This window comes from Pantherophis guttatus, chromosome 14 (genome assembly GCF_059756535.1).
Source record: "Pantherophis guttatus breed Tessera chromosome 14, ASM5975653v1, whole genome shotgun sequence".
Classification (NCBI taxonomy): domain Eukaryota; kingdom Metazoa; phylum Chordata; class Lepidosauria; order Squamata; family Colubridae; genus Pantherophis; species Pantherophis guttatus.
The window spans coordinates 20,814,864-20,832,005 of record NC_142076.1 but is presented as its reverse complement, the minus strand read 5'-3'; the positions used below and the strand labels follow the sequence as shown (position 1 = coordinate 20,832,005).

The 17,142-nt window shown below is 47.2% G+C and overlaps 1 protein-coding gene across 1 annotated transcript in view; it reads left to right on the top strand.

Annotated features, from left to right (window-relative positions):
* ELFN1 (extracellular leucine rich repeat and fibronectin type III domain containing 1) overlaps nucleotides 1–11,149 on the top strand; it is a 119,891-nt gene extending 108,742 nt beyond the window's left edge. The window contains exon 3 of the mRNA XM_087878669.1: nucleotides 7,309–11,149. Coding sequence (XP_087734795.1) covers nucleotides 7,789–10,185 — 2,397 coding nt within the window. The 5' untranslated portion in view covers nucleotides 7,309–7,788 and the 3' untranslated portion in view covers nucleotides 10,186–11,149. The remainder of the gene's footprint in view (nucleotides 1–7,308) is intronic.
* The last annotated feature ends 5,993 nt before the right edge of the window (nucleotides 11,150–17,142 follow it).

Genomic DNA, 17,142 nt, shown 5'->3' with positions numbered 1-17,142 from the left:
ATGGTAAATCAGCCTCATCCTCCTCATTCTCTAGGGAAGCTGGGGAGCTGTCAACCTGCCCCCTCCCCCTCCACCCTAACGTGAGTCAACATTTCAGGTGACAAAACTTCTTTGAGCCTCAACGGAAGATGAACGACGCGTCTTTCTTGCAACACAAAACCGTTGTGCTGACTGAGAATGAATCTCTCATGCTTGCACATGTTAGAGATTAAAGTATTCTAAATATAACATGCCGTCTCACACGGAAGGGCGGAGGACCAATTCCCTGCCTACGGGATTTGCAAGGCTGAGAAGGCAGGAGAGATAACCCTGATTAATCAGACCGCTTCTGAATGGGTGCTTGTCTCTGCTAAAAGAGCCCTTGAAATCTACATTTTAACTGGGCAAAACGGGGTGTGTTTGTTATGAACTCTGTGGGACATGATCATGTGGCCTGTTGCTCATTAATGTTCATTAGACTTCGTTGAAATGGACCGGAGTGAGTTTTCCTTTCTGTCTTCATCTCATCTATTTATCTGCTCCATTTCTGGAGGTGTAGGAGTTTGTTCCCCACTGAGTAACTCACTCTGAACTCACTTTAGTATGAGATCACACCCTAGAACTGATGATGTTCTCTAGTTGGTAATGAAACATCTGGAAGAAAACCAAGATCTGAGAGTACCAAGGACCCCACAGGAGTCCCCAGGAGAAGAAGAACTACTACTACTACTACTTCTTCTTCTTCTTCTTCTTCTTCTTCTTCTTCTTCTTCTTCTTCTTCTTCTTCTTCTTCTTCTTCTTCTTCTTCTTCTTCTTCTTCTTCTTCTTCTTCTTCTTCTTCTTCTTCCTCCTCCTCCTCCTCCTCCTCCTCCTCCTCCTCCTCCTCCTCCTCCTCCTCCTCCTCCTCCTCTTCTTCTTCTTCTTCTTCTTCTTCTTCTTCTTCTTCTTCTTCTTCTTCTTCTTCTTCTCCTCCTCCTCCTCCTCCTCCTCCTCCTTCTCCTCCCAGCCCCCCGCAAACCCCACTCCTCTCTAGCATTACCCAGTTGGTCATGAAACATCTGCAAGAAAACAGCCAAGCTCAGAGAACACCAAGGACCCCTCTTTTCAACCCTGAGCTACAAATCTTTTCTTCTATTGGTATCACATTAGCATGCATTTGCAAGCTGTCCTTTCTAAATGCAACGGAGGAGGAAAACCTCCATCTGCCCAAAAAACTCAATTGTGCCCACGTGATTCTGGTTCTGCCCCCCCATTTTCATGTCTCACAGCTGGACTTTCTTGACTCCCCCTAAGGACATCTCTGCCTCCTTGGAAGCAACCTCTCCATTCTTGGACTTTGGAACAAAATAAAAAGATGAGAGCCCTTCTTAGAGAGCGGAGGGAGGGTATTCTTAAGAACGAGCTCCTTCAGCTTCTCATTCCTGGAAGAGAAACCGTGTCCGATACGTCAACAATAGCCGAACATCTAATCCCAGCTTTACTTGACATTGGCCTATTTTGAGCAGGAGATTAGATGAGATTATCTGCATCACCTAAAACGAGAGTTCCTCCCAGTTATTAGCTGCCTTCCTCACCAAGTGGCAGATCAAAGAGACCTTCTCTCCTCCCCCCCCCCATCTTGGAAAAATGTTACTGAAATTTTGCTCTCGGGTGCTCCAGGAGACAGCTGATTTAAAATACCAGAGTTGGAAGGAACCTTGGAGGTCTTCTAGTCCAACCCTCTGCTTAGGCAGGAAACCCTACATCACTTCAGACAAATGGTTGTCCAATCTCTTCTTAAAAACTTCCAGTGTTGGAGCATTTGCAACTTCTGGAGGCAAGTCGTGATGAATTGTTCTCACTGTCAGTGAGATATACAATATACACCCCTGCTGTATATTAAGCAGGGCAGGACAGGGTTGTTTGGTCCTCTGGGCTCCAGAGATAGGTGACAATTTCCCCAGCAAGATCAGATCCTCGTCTCCTTCCACCAGAGATCACAGGTTTGAGTGAAACTCACTGTATCTGCTTTTCCTAGAAAGAGACACAGCTGTGGCATTTTTGCAGAGAGTAAGATTTCTTGCAGGGATCCCCTGGCTAACATCTCCCCTGGCGCTGCAACCAGTCCTCAACAACTGGTGATACGGAGAGAAGTGGGAAAGGCAGGAGTCAACAAGGATTGTGTTTTGATACCTCCGTTTCTTTGACGGTACCTGGGGAATATACCAAGAGGTGAACAAAAGTGCTAACATCGAGACCATTTTAGCCCTGGGTGTTGTTCTTTCAGGAAGACAACTTGGTGTTTTTCTCACTTACGCCTGGAGAACACCACCTGCTCCTCTTCGACTGCCACTTTAAAAATGGGTAGACTCATAGAATCATAGGATCACAGGAAGGGACCTTGGAGGTCTTCTAGTCCAACCCCCTGCTCAAGGTAGGAGACTGGTTGTCCAATCTTTTCTGGAAAACCATCAATGATGGAGCATCCAAAACTCCAGGAGGCAAGCGGTTCCACTGATTAATCGTTCTTCTCCTTCTCCTTCTCCATAAAAAAGATGTTGAGACTCTGGAAAGAGTGCAGAGAAGAGCAACCAGAATGATTAGGGGACTGGAGACTAAAACATATGCAGGAACTGGGCCTGGTTAGTCTAGTGAAGAGAAGGACCAGGGGAGACAGGATAGCAGTCTTCCAATATTTGAGGGGCTGCCACAGAGAAGAGGGGATCTACTTATCTTCCAAGGCACCCAAAGGCCAGACAAGGAACAATGGATGGAAACTCAACAAGGAGAGATTCAACCTGGAAATAAGGAGGAATTTTCTGAAAGTGAGAACAATCAACCCATGGAACAGAAGTTGCCTTTGGAAGTTGTGGGAGCTTCATCCCTGGAGGCTTTCGAGAAGAGACTGGATTGACATCTGTCAGAAATGGTGTAGGCAGGGTCTCCTGCTTGGGCGGGGTGGTGGTGGTGGTGGACTAGATGACCTACAAGATCCCTTCTAACTCTGTTAATCCCTTAAATATCCTTCTCCTCCTCCTCCAGTTAGGAAATTCCTTCTTATTTCCCAGTTGGATCTCCTTCTGATGAGCTTCCACCCGTTGCTTCTTGTCCTGCCCTCAAGTGCTATGGAGAACAAATAAATTCTCTCTTCCTTGGTACAACCCTTCAAGTATTGGAGGATGCTGCCATGTCTCCCCAGAGCCTTTTCTTCATTAGGCTAAACGTAGGAGTTGACTTGAGCAGGTGGTCGCCTTAACCCAGCTGAGATGCTTCCTTCCTCTTTCAAACTTGAATGCATCATTCGTCCTGGTGCCTGCTAAGATTTTATTGTGTGTGTTTGTGGGTCAGACTGACCTTCCTTGACTGAATCTCATTCTTGATGATTTCTCGGGGAGTTAGTAGTCATCTCCTGAATGGAAGGGGGAAATCCCTGAGCAGAGACTCCTACAGAGAGCCAGTGAGGGAGCTTCCTTTGAAGGGTTCTTCTTCCACTGACCCTTGGATGGAAGGGGTGAGCCAACCCCACCCCCTCTGAACAACGCATCTGATTAGAGGAGGGCTTCTCGACCTTAGGAAATTTAAGATGGGTGGACTTCAACTCCCAGAATTCCCCAGTCAGCATGGGAAACTCTGGGACTTTAGCATGTTTTAAAATGGGTGGAGTAGTAGTCCACCCATCTCCAAGCATGAAGGCTGGGAATTCTGGGAGTCAAAGTCCACCCATCTCCAAGCATGCTGGCTGGGAATTCTGGGAGTCGAAGTCCATCCATCTTCAAGCATGCTGGCTGGGAATTCTGGGAGTTGAAGTCCACCCATCTTCAAGCATGCAGGCTGGGAATTCTGGGAGTTGAAGTCCACTCATCTTCAAGCATGCTGGATGGGAATTCTGGGAGTCGAAGTCCATCCATCTTCAAGCATGCTGGCTGGGAATTCTGGGAGTTGAAGTCCACTCATCTTCAAGCATGCTGGATGGGAATTCTGGGAGTCGAAGTCCATCCATCTTCAAGCATGCAGGCTGGGAATTCTGGGAATCAGAGTCCATCCATCTTCAAGCATGCTGGCTGGGAATTCTGGGAATCAGAGTCCATGCATCTTCAAGCATGCTGGCTGGGAATTCTGGGAATCAGAGTCCATCCATCTTCAAGCATGCTGTCTGAAAATTCTGGGAATCAGAGTCCATCCATCTTCAAGCATGCTGGCTGGGAATTCTGGGAATCAGAGTCCATCCATCTTCAAGCATGCAGGCTGGGAATTCTGGGAATCAGAGTCCATCCATCTTCAAGCATGCAGGCTGGGAATTCTGGGAATCAGAGTCCATCCATCTTCAAGCATGCTGGCTGGGAATTCTGGGAATCAGAGTCCATCCATCTTCAAGCATGCAGGCTGGGAATTCTGGGAATCAGAGTCCATCCATCTTCAAGCATGAAGGCTGGGAATTCTGGGAGTCGAAGTCCACTCATCTTAAAGTTGCTAAGGTTGAGAAACACCGGATTATCTAATCCGGTCATCTTCTCCCATTCTCCATGCCTGTGATGGTACGACAACAACACCCTACCATTCTGGCATCGGTTTTCCTCTCCAGAAGACGCTGATAGGATTAGCATTGTAAGCCTTCCTTTACCTTCAAATGCGATTTCAAAAAGCCTTATTCAGAAAGGGCGGGGGGGGGGGGAGAGAAATAACCCATTGAAAATGGATTTTCATTTCAAATAGTACAAGGTTAGAGTTAGACTCCATCTGCCAGTCTGAAAATTAATAGCAATCATTATATAGGAATCGCACAGAAGAAGAACCGGGAAAAAGGCCCACTTAAAAAAAAAAAAAAAGGAAAAAGAGCAGCAATTGCTCGTGTGTGTGTGTGTGTGTGTGTGTGTAAACTGTTTAGACACACAAGTCATTTATTATTGCAGAGCTCTTCTCCCTGGGTTTTAAATCTCATTACAGTTTGTCCAAAACAGATGTTACCCCTTTAGCGTTAATTATTATTGATCAATCTTGGTTCCTCTAGAGAGGTTTGTTGTCAGAAATTTTGTGGAAGAGGGCATAATTTTATTATGGGCGTAGATTTGGATGAGCAACATATGTAAATCTGGAGATTTCCTTCTGGTTTCAGACGAATTCAGAGTTTAAAAAAAAAGAATCTCTTCTTTCTTGTTGCCTTGCTAGAACAATACGGGACAAAACTTTAGAGAAACAACTGTGTGTAAACAGAGAGCAAAGCAAAGCCCACTCCCTTCTAGCACTGATGGCAGTATCTAGTTGGGTAATGAAATGTCTGCAAGAAAATAACCGAGCTGGGATAGCTCCAAGGACATCACAATCCTCCTTCTTCTCCTTTGTCCTCCTCCTCCTCCTCCTCCTCCATCTCCTCTCTCTTCTAGCACTGATGATTTTAACTACCGTATTTTTCAGAGTATAAGATGCTCCAGACTATAAGATGCACCTACCTTTTTTGGGGAGGAAAACAAGAAAAAGAAATCTGCCTCCCAGCAATTTTGCCTCGTTGCCGCAAACAGCAAACAGCCTGTTTTACTTTCATTTTCGTTTTCAGCATAGCTTGATTAGCACAAGGAAAAAAAAAATCTGCTGCCAGCAATTTACCTCCTTGCAGCAAGCAGCAGAGGCCCCCGCAAAACAGCTGAGAGCAAAACAGCTGAGAGTCGGGAGGCCGATCCAATCAACTTGTGCTAATTAGGCTGTGCTGAAGCTGAAAGGAGCTGCTTCTTCTTGCTGCTTGCTGCAAGGAGGTAAATTGCTGGGAGGCAGAGGCCAAAGGGTGGGGGCCAGTGGGTGGGCGGGGCTACATTTGGGGTATAAGACGCACCTAAATGTTCACCCCCTTTTAGGGGCGAAAAAGGTGTGTCTTATATTCCGAAAAATACGGTAGTTGGGTGATAAAACATCTGCAAGAAAACAACCAAGTTCAGAGAGCACCAAAGACCCCACAGTCTTCTTCCTCCTCTTCTCCTTCTCCTTCTGTGTGCAAACCACACTCCCTTGTAGCACTGTTGTTGTTCCCTAGTTGGGTAATAAAATGTCTGCCAGAAAACGGCCAATCTCAGAGAGCACCAAGGACCCCTCATTTCCACCCTGAGCTACAGAGATCTTGCCCCTCTGCCAGTCTTGCCATCTCTTGACTCTTGGTGTGACTCCCAGGAACTGTTCACCTGCCCCATAGTTCTTCCCCCCCACCCTTCTTTCCTCAAAATTGTACGCAACGCGACTCAGCGAGACAGAGAAACTGCCTGGAGTTTATAAGGATAAAATCGTAAAATAGGACCGGGAGAAGAGTTTGGTGCATAATGCAAAATCCAGCTTAGTGCATCATTTCAGGTCAAAACGGAGAGCCTCTCTATTATTTAGCTCTGCAGTCCTTCTAACCAGGTTTTTCCAGATGGGTATCTAGCTAGAAACTGGGCTTGCAAAGTGGGAAAGGACGAGGGAGGAGAAGAAGAAGATTAAGGGGGAATCTGCCTTAAAGCACCTTTACTGCACCTGACATATACAAAATGGACATTTAGCCACTTAGTCGAGGCTTCATCGTTAATATATGTTTGCTGGGTTATTTTAGAGATGTCTCCTTTGATTATTTCACCCACAATGAGTAGTCCCGGTCCTTGTTAACAATCGGTTTTGCAAGCAGAATGGATACCGGAGGAGGAGAAAAAAAAAATTCTCCATTTCTTTGGCAGATAAAACTGTGTCAAGGATCACCACCATTTCATCCGTGCTTTCTTTTTTGTCACTAGTGGGCTCCTAGATTTATGATAAAAACTGACCCGGGTGAGAAGGAAAACAGAAACTTGGAGAAGATGAGATGCTTGGGGGTGGTGGACTTGGTGGGCAATTAGAGAGGGTAGGCAGAAGTCAACGTCTCCAATCTTGGCAATTTTAAGACTTGTGGACTTCAACTCCCAGAATTCCTCAGCCAGCTTTGCTTCAAATCTGGGAGTTGAAGTCCACAAGTCTTAAAGTTGCCAAGATTGGAGATCCCTGGTCTAGAAGGAAAGTCCCAAAGATGCTTTTTCAAGAGGCAACTGGACTTCCTTTATTTTTTCTTGAAGATGTTTCGTTTCTCATCCCAGAAGCTTCTTCAATTCTTAGGAAGAAGAAGAAGCTTCTTCACTTCAGAATTGAAGAAGTGTCTTGGATAAGAAATGAAACGTCTTCAAGAAAAAAATAAAGGAAGTTCAGTTGCTTTCTGGAAAATCCATGACCTGGATGATTATCTCCATAGACTTCTAGAAGGAAAGATTGGTCGATTCCCAACTGAGGAACCTCAGCTCTGCTTTCCTACCTGCACAGAGCCCATTGCGTGCTGATGTTGTCTCTCTGCTTGTTCATTGGCAGGTCAACCTTGTGATTCCCCATCTCTGGAGGGACAGAGACCTGGAGAGAAAGGATGGAGAAGGAACCCAACACTCAAATGAAGACCAGTGACAAAAAGAACGGCAGAAGAAGCAATGCAGAGAAAGAGAGCAAAACTCATGTCTGAACCAGGGGCCTCTTCATTCCAGGTCCCTTCGTGTTCTGAGTGACTTCCAAACCCTTCTTAGATGATGGTGAGGCAGTCAACTCCCCAGCCGCAGAGCCTTTGCTGATGGCCCGTGGGAAACCTTGACCCTGGTGTAACCAACACGTCCTTGTGTTCCTGTCCACTAACCCATCCCAGATGCTTCTTCATGGTTCAGCACCATGAAGAAGGAAGGAAGAATGACCAAGCTGCTGAAGAAACTCTAGTCAAGGCAGGGTTGTGCCGTGACCGAGCTGCCTCTTCCCCTCTTCTGGCCGGTCAAGGGTAAGACCCCCCTTTCGGTGTGGCCCTTCTCAATGGCAGGCCATCGGTGGGCCATGACATCAGCACTGTGCACCTATGTGGCAGCTGTCTCTCTCCTCTACGTGAGCGAGGTCCAAGCCGACTGCTGGCTGATCGAAGGGGAGAAGGGCTTTGTGTGGCTGGCCATCTGCAGCCAGAACCAGCCCCCCTACGAGTCCATTCCTCAGCAGATCAACAGCACCATTCTGGACTTGAGGCTGAACGACAACAAGATCAAGAGCGTCCAGTTCTCCTCCCTCAGCCGCTTCAGTAACCTCACATACCTCAACTTGACCAAGAACGAGATCTCGTATATCGAGGATGGTGCCTTCTCAGGACAATACAACCTGCAGGTATTGCAGCTCGGCTACAACCGCTTAAGGAACCTGACGGAGGGGATCCTCCGGGGCCTAGGGAAGCTGGAGTACCTCTACCTCCAGGCCAACCTCATTGAGACTGTCACCCCCAATGCCTTCGGGGAGTGCCCCAACATCATGAACATTGACTTGTCCATGAACAGGATCCAACGGCTGGACAGCAACACCTTTAGGGGCCTGAGTAAACTCTCTGTCTGCGAACTCTACAGCAACCCTTTCTATTGCTCTTGCGAGCTCCTGGGCTTCCTTCAGTGGCTTGAGGGCTTCACCAACATGACACGTACCTACGACCGCATGCAATGTGACTCTCCACCCGACTATTCCGGGTACTACCTTCTGGGCCAAGGACGGAGCGGATATCGCAATGCGTTGGGCATGCTGTCTTCTCTTTGCACTGGTGGCCCCTACACCATGCCACCTTACTTGACCCCACCCAAAAAAAAACCTGTGACCACCCCTCCTCCAGAGAGCCCCTGTCCAGAGGAAGAGTGTTTCTCCGGAGATGGCACCACGCCCCAGATCTCCTTGCACACCCCGGTGATCGATCCAGGTTTGTATCCCACCATGAAAGTGAAGCACGTGACCCAAAACTCAGCTGTGTTGAGTGTGCAGATCCCTGTGCCCTACAGCAAGATGTACACCCTGGCCCAATTTGAGAACGGTCGCTACAATATCCTGGCAAAGCTGCTGAAGAAGAAGGAAGATATCGAGCTAACGGATCTAGGCCCAAACGAAAACTACACCTATTGTGTGATGTCCTCCAATCGAGTCTCAAGGTACAACTACACCTGCCTCACCATCAATCTCAACAAGCAGAGCCCCGAAGAGCCGATACCCAGGCCTTCAACTGCCACCCACTACATCATGACGATCTTGGGGTGCCTGTTTGGCATGGTGATTGTCCTTGGCGTTGTGTACTACTGCCTGCGGAAGAGGCGTCACCAGGAAGAAAAGCACAAAAAAACGGCGGTGAACATGAAGAAGACCATCATTGAATTAAAGTACGGGCCAGAAATGGAGACCACCAGCATCTCCCAACTCTCCCAAGGTCAGATGTTGGGTGGTGAGACCATGACCCGCATCCCTTACCTGCCCTCTATGGGAGAAGTTGAGCAGTACAAGCTGATTGACAGCAGCGAGACCCCCAAGGCTACGAAGGGCAACTACATGGAAGTGCGGACGGGGGAACAGCCCGAGAGGAGAGAGTTGGAGCTGCCCAGGCCCCCAGATAGCCAGAGCTCCGTGGCGGAGATCTCGACCATCACCAAAGAGGTGGACAAAGTGAACCAGATAATCAACAACTGCATCGATGCCTTGAAATCAGAATCTACTTCCTTTCAAGGGGTGAAGTCGGGAGCGGTGTCTACCGCCGAGCCTCAGCTGGTGCTGCTCTCCGAACAAATCCCTAGCAAGCATAGCTTTCTAGCGCCCGTCTACAAGGAAAGCTACAGCCACCCTCTCCAGAGGCACCACAGCATTGAGGCTCCTCCTAAACGGTCCAGCACTTCTTCCAGTGGCTCCATACGGAGTCCCAGGTCCTTCCGCTCCGAGGGCTCCGGCCACAAGTCAGAAGCCAAATATATCGAGAAGACATCTCCGACCACCGACACCATCCTCACTGTGACACCGGCGGCAGCTGTCTTACGAGCCGAAGCCGAGAAGATCCGGCAGTACAGCGAACACCGGCACTCTTACCCAGGGTCCCATCAGGGGGAACAACATGACGGCATGGGGGGGCGGAAGCCCTCCATCTTGGAACCGTTGACCAGGCCCCGCCCCAGAGACTTGGCCTACTCGCAGCTCTCTCCACAGTACCATAACTTGAGCTACACCTCCAGCCCCGAATATACTTGTAAACCCTCCAGAAGCATCTGGGAGCGTTTCAAACTGAACCACAAGCGGCACAAAGAGGAGGAGGAGGAGTATATGGCGGCCGGCCACGCTCTGCGTAAGAAGGTCCAGTTTGCCAAAGACGAAGATCTGCACGACATCTTAGATTATTGGAAAGGTGTTTCCGCCCAGCACAAGTCTTGAGTTCTCCGCCGGCTCGTGACTTTACCACGGACCAAAAGAAAAACAAAACAAAACAAAAAGAAAAATCAGCAGCAGCTATTATTTTTAATCCAGACTTATCTTTAAAAGAAAGAAAGAAACGAACTCTGAGGAACCTATCATTATTCTAAAGCAGGCTGAGGAGCGAGAGCGAGAGACAGCAATATTATGGTCTCGCTGAGGTGGGGTTTGGAAAGGAGAGAGGGGCGAGGAGAGGAGAGGAGCGAAAGGAAAGATGCTTAAACATTAAAATAAACTGTGGGGTGGGGAAAAAACCAAATTCTTTTCTTTACACACACACACACACACACACGAATAAAATTGGATTTTCAGAGAGAAAGAAGCGCAAGAATTTCAAGAGAGCCAGACAGAAAATACGAAAGGAGGTGTGGCGTAACCACAACTGCATCGCATGACTCCTTATTCTGTGAATTTTGTGGACTCTGTACAGCTTTGTCTTCATCCTTTCAGTAACCAAAACGTAAAACAACCGAACAAAAGAGATCAGTTAGAAAAGTGAGCTGAAGGATCTTTTCTTTTTTCCCCCGTTGTTGTTAAAAAAACAAAACAAAACAAAAAAAGAGCGAGAGCGAGAGAGAGAGAGAGAAAAAAGAAAGATAATCCTTCTTGGGCCTTTTGCAAATGGAGTCTTCCACTTTAGACTATTTACTCGCCTGAAGTCCCATTTGTGCAAATTTTTTTAAGATTTTATTTTTTGCGGTGAAAGGATCTGTCGGAACGTTGCGTTGCAAAACCGTCCTATTGTACAGAGAGAAAAGAAATTCTATATTTGCTGTATAACGAGAGAGAGAGAGAGAGAGAGAAAGAAAGAAGAAAAAAAAAATACATCTACTAAAAGAAATATATCTATATATTCACCTGTTTGTACCAGGTTTTAATCATGGATTTTAGAAAAAAGAGAAAAAAAAAAGCCTCTATCACTGCGTTCTTGGTTTCATGTTCTTTGCTTTGGGTCATTGGTCGGGGTGGACGAGATTTGGATAGGTGCCTCTTACTGTCTCTGTTTTCAGTTGAGTTCCAGTTCATTAGAAATAGCAATAGAAATTGCACTTAGATTTATATACCGCTTCACAGTGCTTTCCAGCCCTCTCTAAGCGGTTTACAGAGTCAGCCTCTTGCCCCCAACAATCTGGGTCCTCATTTTACCTACCTCGGAAGGACGGAAGGCTAAGTCAACCTGGAGCCTGGTGAGATTTGAACTGCCAAATTGCAGGCAGCCGGCAGTCAGCAGAAGTAGCCTGCAGTACTGCACTCTAACCACTGCGCCACCACAGCTCATGGTGAAAACGGAGCTCATAATGCACAGAAATGCATTAGAAGAGGGGTGTCAAATTCGATTTCATTGAGGGCCGCATCAGGGTTGTGTCTGACTTCAGGAGGGGAGGGTGTGTGTGGCCAGGATGGGCGTGGCCAGCTCAATGTCACTCATGTTGGGGGCACCTGTGGTGGCCAGAGTGTTTTGCCAGCGAAAACGGGCTCCCGAGCTCCGTTTCAGCTGCTACAGCCTCCTGCAACCCCCTGCCAGTGAAAACGGAGCTCGAACTACCTGTACACAATAGCGGGGGGAAAACGGATTTTCTCATCATTCAGGGAAGTTTTGAAAATTGGAGGAAAAAACCCCGAGGTTTGTGACTGCTACACAGCAGCTCCCTCCCGTGTCCTCCTCCTGAGATCCTGCCCTCGTGCACCGAACAACACAAGCTGTGTTCGCTACACTTCTACTCCATTTTTTTAGAGAGCCAATTGACCCGTTGACAAAACTTGGCAACACAATCAAATCCATCCTTAGGGTGAGAAACGTCTGTTAGCAAATGCCACTCACTGTCTCAGAATTGAGGGAGGGTGAAAACCTCGGGAAAGATGGGGGGGGGCTTCATCGACACAATGCGGACAAGGAGAGGTGGAGAGCACCCGTCATTCATCCCTCGCCATCCAATCCAGGGCCTCGGAGGGAGGGATGGTACCACCTGCAGAACACAGCCGATAAGAAGTGTGCCAATACGAGGGGATGTTTGTGTAGGTCGGGGTTCAACTGTGGGGGTCCTTGATGTTCACTCAGAGGACTCGGTGAGCAAACCTCACTCCCTGCTAGCACTGATGAGGTTGCCTAGTTGGGTAACAAAGTGTCTACAAAAAAAGAACCAAGGTTAAGGACCACCAAAGACGCTGCAGTCCTCTCCCTTCTCCCTGCAAACCCCACTCCCTTCTAGAACTGATGATGTTACCTAGTTGGGTAATGAAATGTCTTCAAGAAAGGAACTAAGTTCAAAGAGTACCAGGGGCCCCACAATTCTCCTCCTCCTCCTCCTCCTCCCTGCAAACCCCACTCCCTTCTAGAACTGACGATGTTACCTAGTTGGGTAATGAAATGTCTTCAAGAAAGGAACCAAGTTCAGAGAGTACCAAGGACCCCACAGTCATCTAACTCCTCTCTCAGACTTTCAAGAATGCCTCACGAATAGCTCTTCCCCCCCCCCCTTGAACTGTCTTCTTGGGTCTTTCTTTTAACTTACTGGATGGTGCCAGGTGGATGGAGTCCAGGAACGGCTGTTTTCATTTCTAGCCAAATCCTCAAAGTGGCTTATTCCTTTTGGGTGGTTGGGGAAGTCTGGGACACTTCAAAGAGGGAGAAGGTTGACTCTCTCTCTCTCTCTGTGTGTGTGTGTGTGTGTGTCTCATTGGACCAGTCCTTCCTCCTGCACTTCCTCAAAGCTTGACCCAGGGACCTTCAGCAGTTCTGCCACCCGAGAAACTAAACATCGCAGCTGAACCCGGTAACCGAATGTACACATCGCTGCTTAGCCCTCAGCAGCCTTGTTGCTAAGTAATCCAGTTGCCCGCACATGCACACAAACGAATGCATACACACACGCTCCCTCTCTCTCTCACATAGAGACACCCTCCATTCGCCGAACGTTCCCAGCTGTCTCTTCGCTTTGCTTGTTGCTTTCTGTTCTTTTTGCCAGGCAGACCCAGTGGGCACCAGAGCTCCCCGGCAGCTGCGCGCCTCAGCTCTCATTTCCCTATCTCCAAGTGATTTTGACTAGCGTTCTTGCAAAATGATGACATCTGCTGCTCCGAAGGGGAGCCGAGGCCCAGAGGAGACTGCAAAGAAGAGTGTGTGTGTGTGTGTGTGTCCATTTGTTTGTGTGTGCACAGATTCCGTCCCTTAGGCGACTGGTCTAGAGCAGAAACTCTTAATGGGGCATTTTGGTGAGCAGGTTGTTTCCTCCGAACAAACCTCTTGCTGCCTCCTCTTCCTCTTCCTGGTGCCTACAAGTCCATCCCAGGCACAGCAATGACCTAGAATGGAAAAAAAAAATAGCCAGAATACACAATCTTGGGCCTCTAACCAACATCCCTGGGGAGTTTAGCAATAGCAATAGCACTTTTATATATTGCTTCACAGTTCTTTGCAGCCCTCTCTAAGCAGTTTACAGAGTCAGCCTCTTGCCCCCAACAATCTGGGTCCTCATTTTACCCACCTCAGAAGGACGGAAGGCAGAGTCAATCTGGAGCTGGTCAGGATTGAACTCCTGCCAGTGGGCAGAATTAGCCTGAAATATTCTAATCATTGTGCCACTATGGCAAGGAAGGGAGGGGAGGGAGGGAGGGAGGGAGGGAGGGAGGGAGGAAGGAAGGAAGGAAGGAAGGGCCATAGCAATAGCACTTAGACTTATATACCGCTTCACAGTGCTTTTACAGCCCTCTCTAAGCGGTTTACAGAGTCAGCCTCTTGCCCCCAACAATCTGGGTCCTGATCTTTGCATGTGCCGGAGCCCCGGAAACCTGAAGATCAGCTGGCATGCGCACACCGGAAACCGGAAGAGCAGGTGGCGATGGCACACGTGCCCAAAGAGAGGGCTGGTCTTTGAGTTTCCGGTGCTCCAGCGCGCACACGTGTGTTCCAGTTTGGGCACTCGCTGCCGAAAATGTTCACCATCACTGCCCTGTATCATTCTGGACAAGTGGCTGTCCGGTCGCTTCTTGAAAATTTCCAGTTGAGGGAGCACACACAACTTCTCTCTAGCTATAAGACGCAATTGTTTTAATTACTGTGAGATGGCTGAAATCTTCAACTTTCCCAGGATTGAATCCAACTCTCTCTTCTCTGGTCTAGAAGTCGACTATACAGGGGGAAAAGAGGAATGTGGCACAATGTTGCCTTTCTTTCTTTTTTTTTTCTTTCTTTCTTTCTTTCTTTCTTTCTTTCTTTCTTTCTTTCTTTCTTTCTTTCTTTCTTTCTTTCTTTCTTTCTTTCTTTCTTTCTTTCTTTCTTTCTTTCTTTTATATGCCACCCCTCTCCGAAGACCCAGGGTGGCTCACAATACACTCAAAAAATCACTATAAAAACACTTAAAAATTAAAAAACATTAAAACCCATTCACACCATTCATGGCCGGATCTCATCAGATCGCAAAGCGAGATCAATGGCCCCAGGCCTGCCGGAAAAGCTTTTCGGAAGGCCAGTAGGGTGGGGATGGTCCGGACCTCAGGAGGTAACTGGTTCCAGAGAGCTGGGGCAGCCACAGAGAAGGCCCTCCCCCACAGGCCCGCCAGCCAGCATTGTTGAGCTGACGTTTTAGCCTTAAAAGACTAAATTGTTTTAGCCTTAAAAGCTAAAACCCAACGAATGGCCTTTGTTTAGTCTGTTGAATGAAGATGCCAGAAAAACACACAAACCCACTCATTCCTGCGAGCAAGAATAGAAGTGGAAGTTAAGCACATACCAAGATTTACATATTTGTGCTTCAGAAACAAACAAAAAGGAAACAAAAAGGGGAAAAAAAAAACACAACAAGGCACAGTTTGAGGATTAAATACAGGTCTACCCAAGATTTTGTCTGAAGATCTTCTAGCAAGAAGATGGAGGGGAGGGAGGGGTGGCATTTGAAGGTGTGTTCAAGTCGAGTGAAATGTTGCTCGGTTCAACACTTTGCCGAAAGCGACCGATGCCAGGAAACTGGTAAACTGGTTAAATACTTCTGCACCACTTCGAATAGACCACACTGATTCCCAGAGAGTCCCCAGGCTAAGGGCACTGGGCCTAAACCTCCCCAGGAGAAAAAAGCTAATTTGTTTTGAGATGGTTTCCTTTTTTTTTTTTTTTTTTGCTTAGGGAAGAGAATGCATTTTTCCGAAGTAGAGATAGAGCGATATGATTGATGTGCATTAAATTACACAGCGGCCACAGAGAAGGAAACCACACTCTGGTATTATTAGGATAGATTGCAGCCGTTTCCTGCCTGAAATGAGAAAACGGCTCCTTGAATACACCCTATGCTTATCTTCCTAGGAACTCACGGCTACAAGATACAACATTAACAAACGAAACACATATAGGCAGATCTGAAGATAAACCTGCCAACAGCTATGGGCTATATGAAAGCGTGGACATGCAAACTTCTCAAGGGTTCAGCGTGCTTTATATACCCCCATCCTGTTGAGCTTCTGGTGGCATCTCACCAGCTTCGATGCAAAGCTGAAAGCTGATGTCTCCAAGGTGCTTTTTCAAAAGGCAACCGGAGTTTCTTGTTTTTCTTTGAAGATGTTTCGCTTTTCATCCAAGAAGCTTCTTCACCTTGAAGCGAAACGTCTTCAAAGAAAACCAAGAAAATCCAATTGTCTCTTGAAAAAACACCTTTGGGACAACCTGGATGACTGAGAATCTCCACAAACTGAAAGCAGATGAAATCTCGTTGATCAGAAAGCCAATATACAACTTGTCTGGATCGAACGCTATAAAAAGCCAGGCAACAGATTGGAGTCAACTTGGAATAGGACCCTGAGTGAGAATCCTGAGGTGGGACTGAAGCATGGGATAATTTCCAACATCTGTAGGAGGCGAGGAGAATCTTCTCCCTGGCTTGAGGGCAAAAACCAACATATTACATTCTTGGAGACTCACTCAAACCTTGCTCCTCAGGTGCTGCAAATGGTCATCATCGTTGTATCAGTGTTAGTTTTGGCCTTCAGAATTTAGGCACTGCCACTGTGGAGTTGAGGAATGAGTTCTTCCTGTTGCAATTTTATGGTCCCCGTCTTGCTGCAAAATTCAGTGAGCAGAGCCCTGGATCTATACCAGCAAGAAACACCAAGGACAAGGGAAGATCTGGAGGCTATAGATCAAGGATGTTGACCACATCATTTTTTTAATGAATCCGGTTGCTCTGATTGGAATTGCGCTCACATAGTGTAGATGTAGGAGTCCAGAAAAAGTTCAAGTGAATAATGGTGTGCTGGGCCAAAGATGTATGTAAGCAATTCATCCTTAACAGAATGACAGTCAGAAGGGACCTTGGAGGTCTTCTAGTCCAGCCTAGTCAAGCAGGAGATCCTACATTATTTCAGACAAATCTCTTCTTTAAAAACCTCCAGGGATGAAGCACCTACAATTTCTGGAGGCAAGTCGTTCCACTGATTAATTGTTCTGTCAGGAAATTTTTGGGTAGTTCTAGGTTCGATCTCTCATTGATTAACAGGATAACAAAGTTGGAAGGGACCTTGGAGGTCTTCTAGTCCAACCTCTTGCTGAAGCAGGAAACCCTACACTATTCCAGACAAATGTTTGTCTAATCTCTTCTGAAAACTTTCAGTGTTGGAGCACACACAACTTCTGGAGGAAAGTCTTTCCACTGATTAATTGTTCTCACTATTATAAAATTTCTGCTTGGTTCTAGGTTGCTTCTCTCCTCAATTAGTTTCCATCCGTTGCTTCTTATCCTGCCTTCAGGTGCTTTGGAGACTAGATTGACCCCCCTCTTCTTTCGGTCTTCTCCATGCTCAGACAAGCAACTGTGTTGGAGTTGCAGATAATTGGATCCTTGGATGAATGAGGGTTAGGGCAAGAGGTCTCCAAGCCTTCTACCCCTAATCCTATAATCCAGGGGTGAAATCCAGCAGGTTCTAACAGGTTCT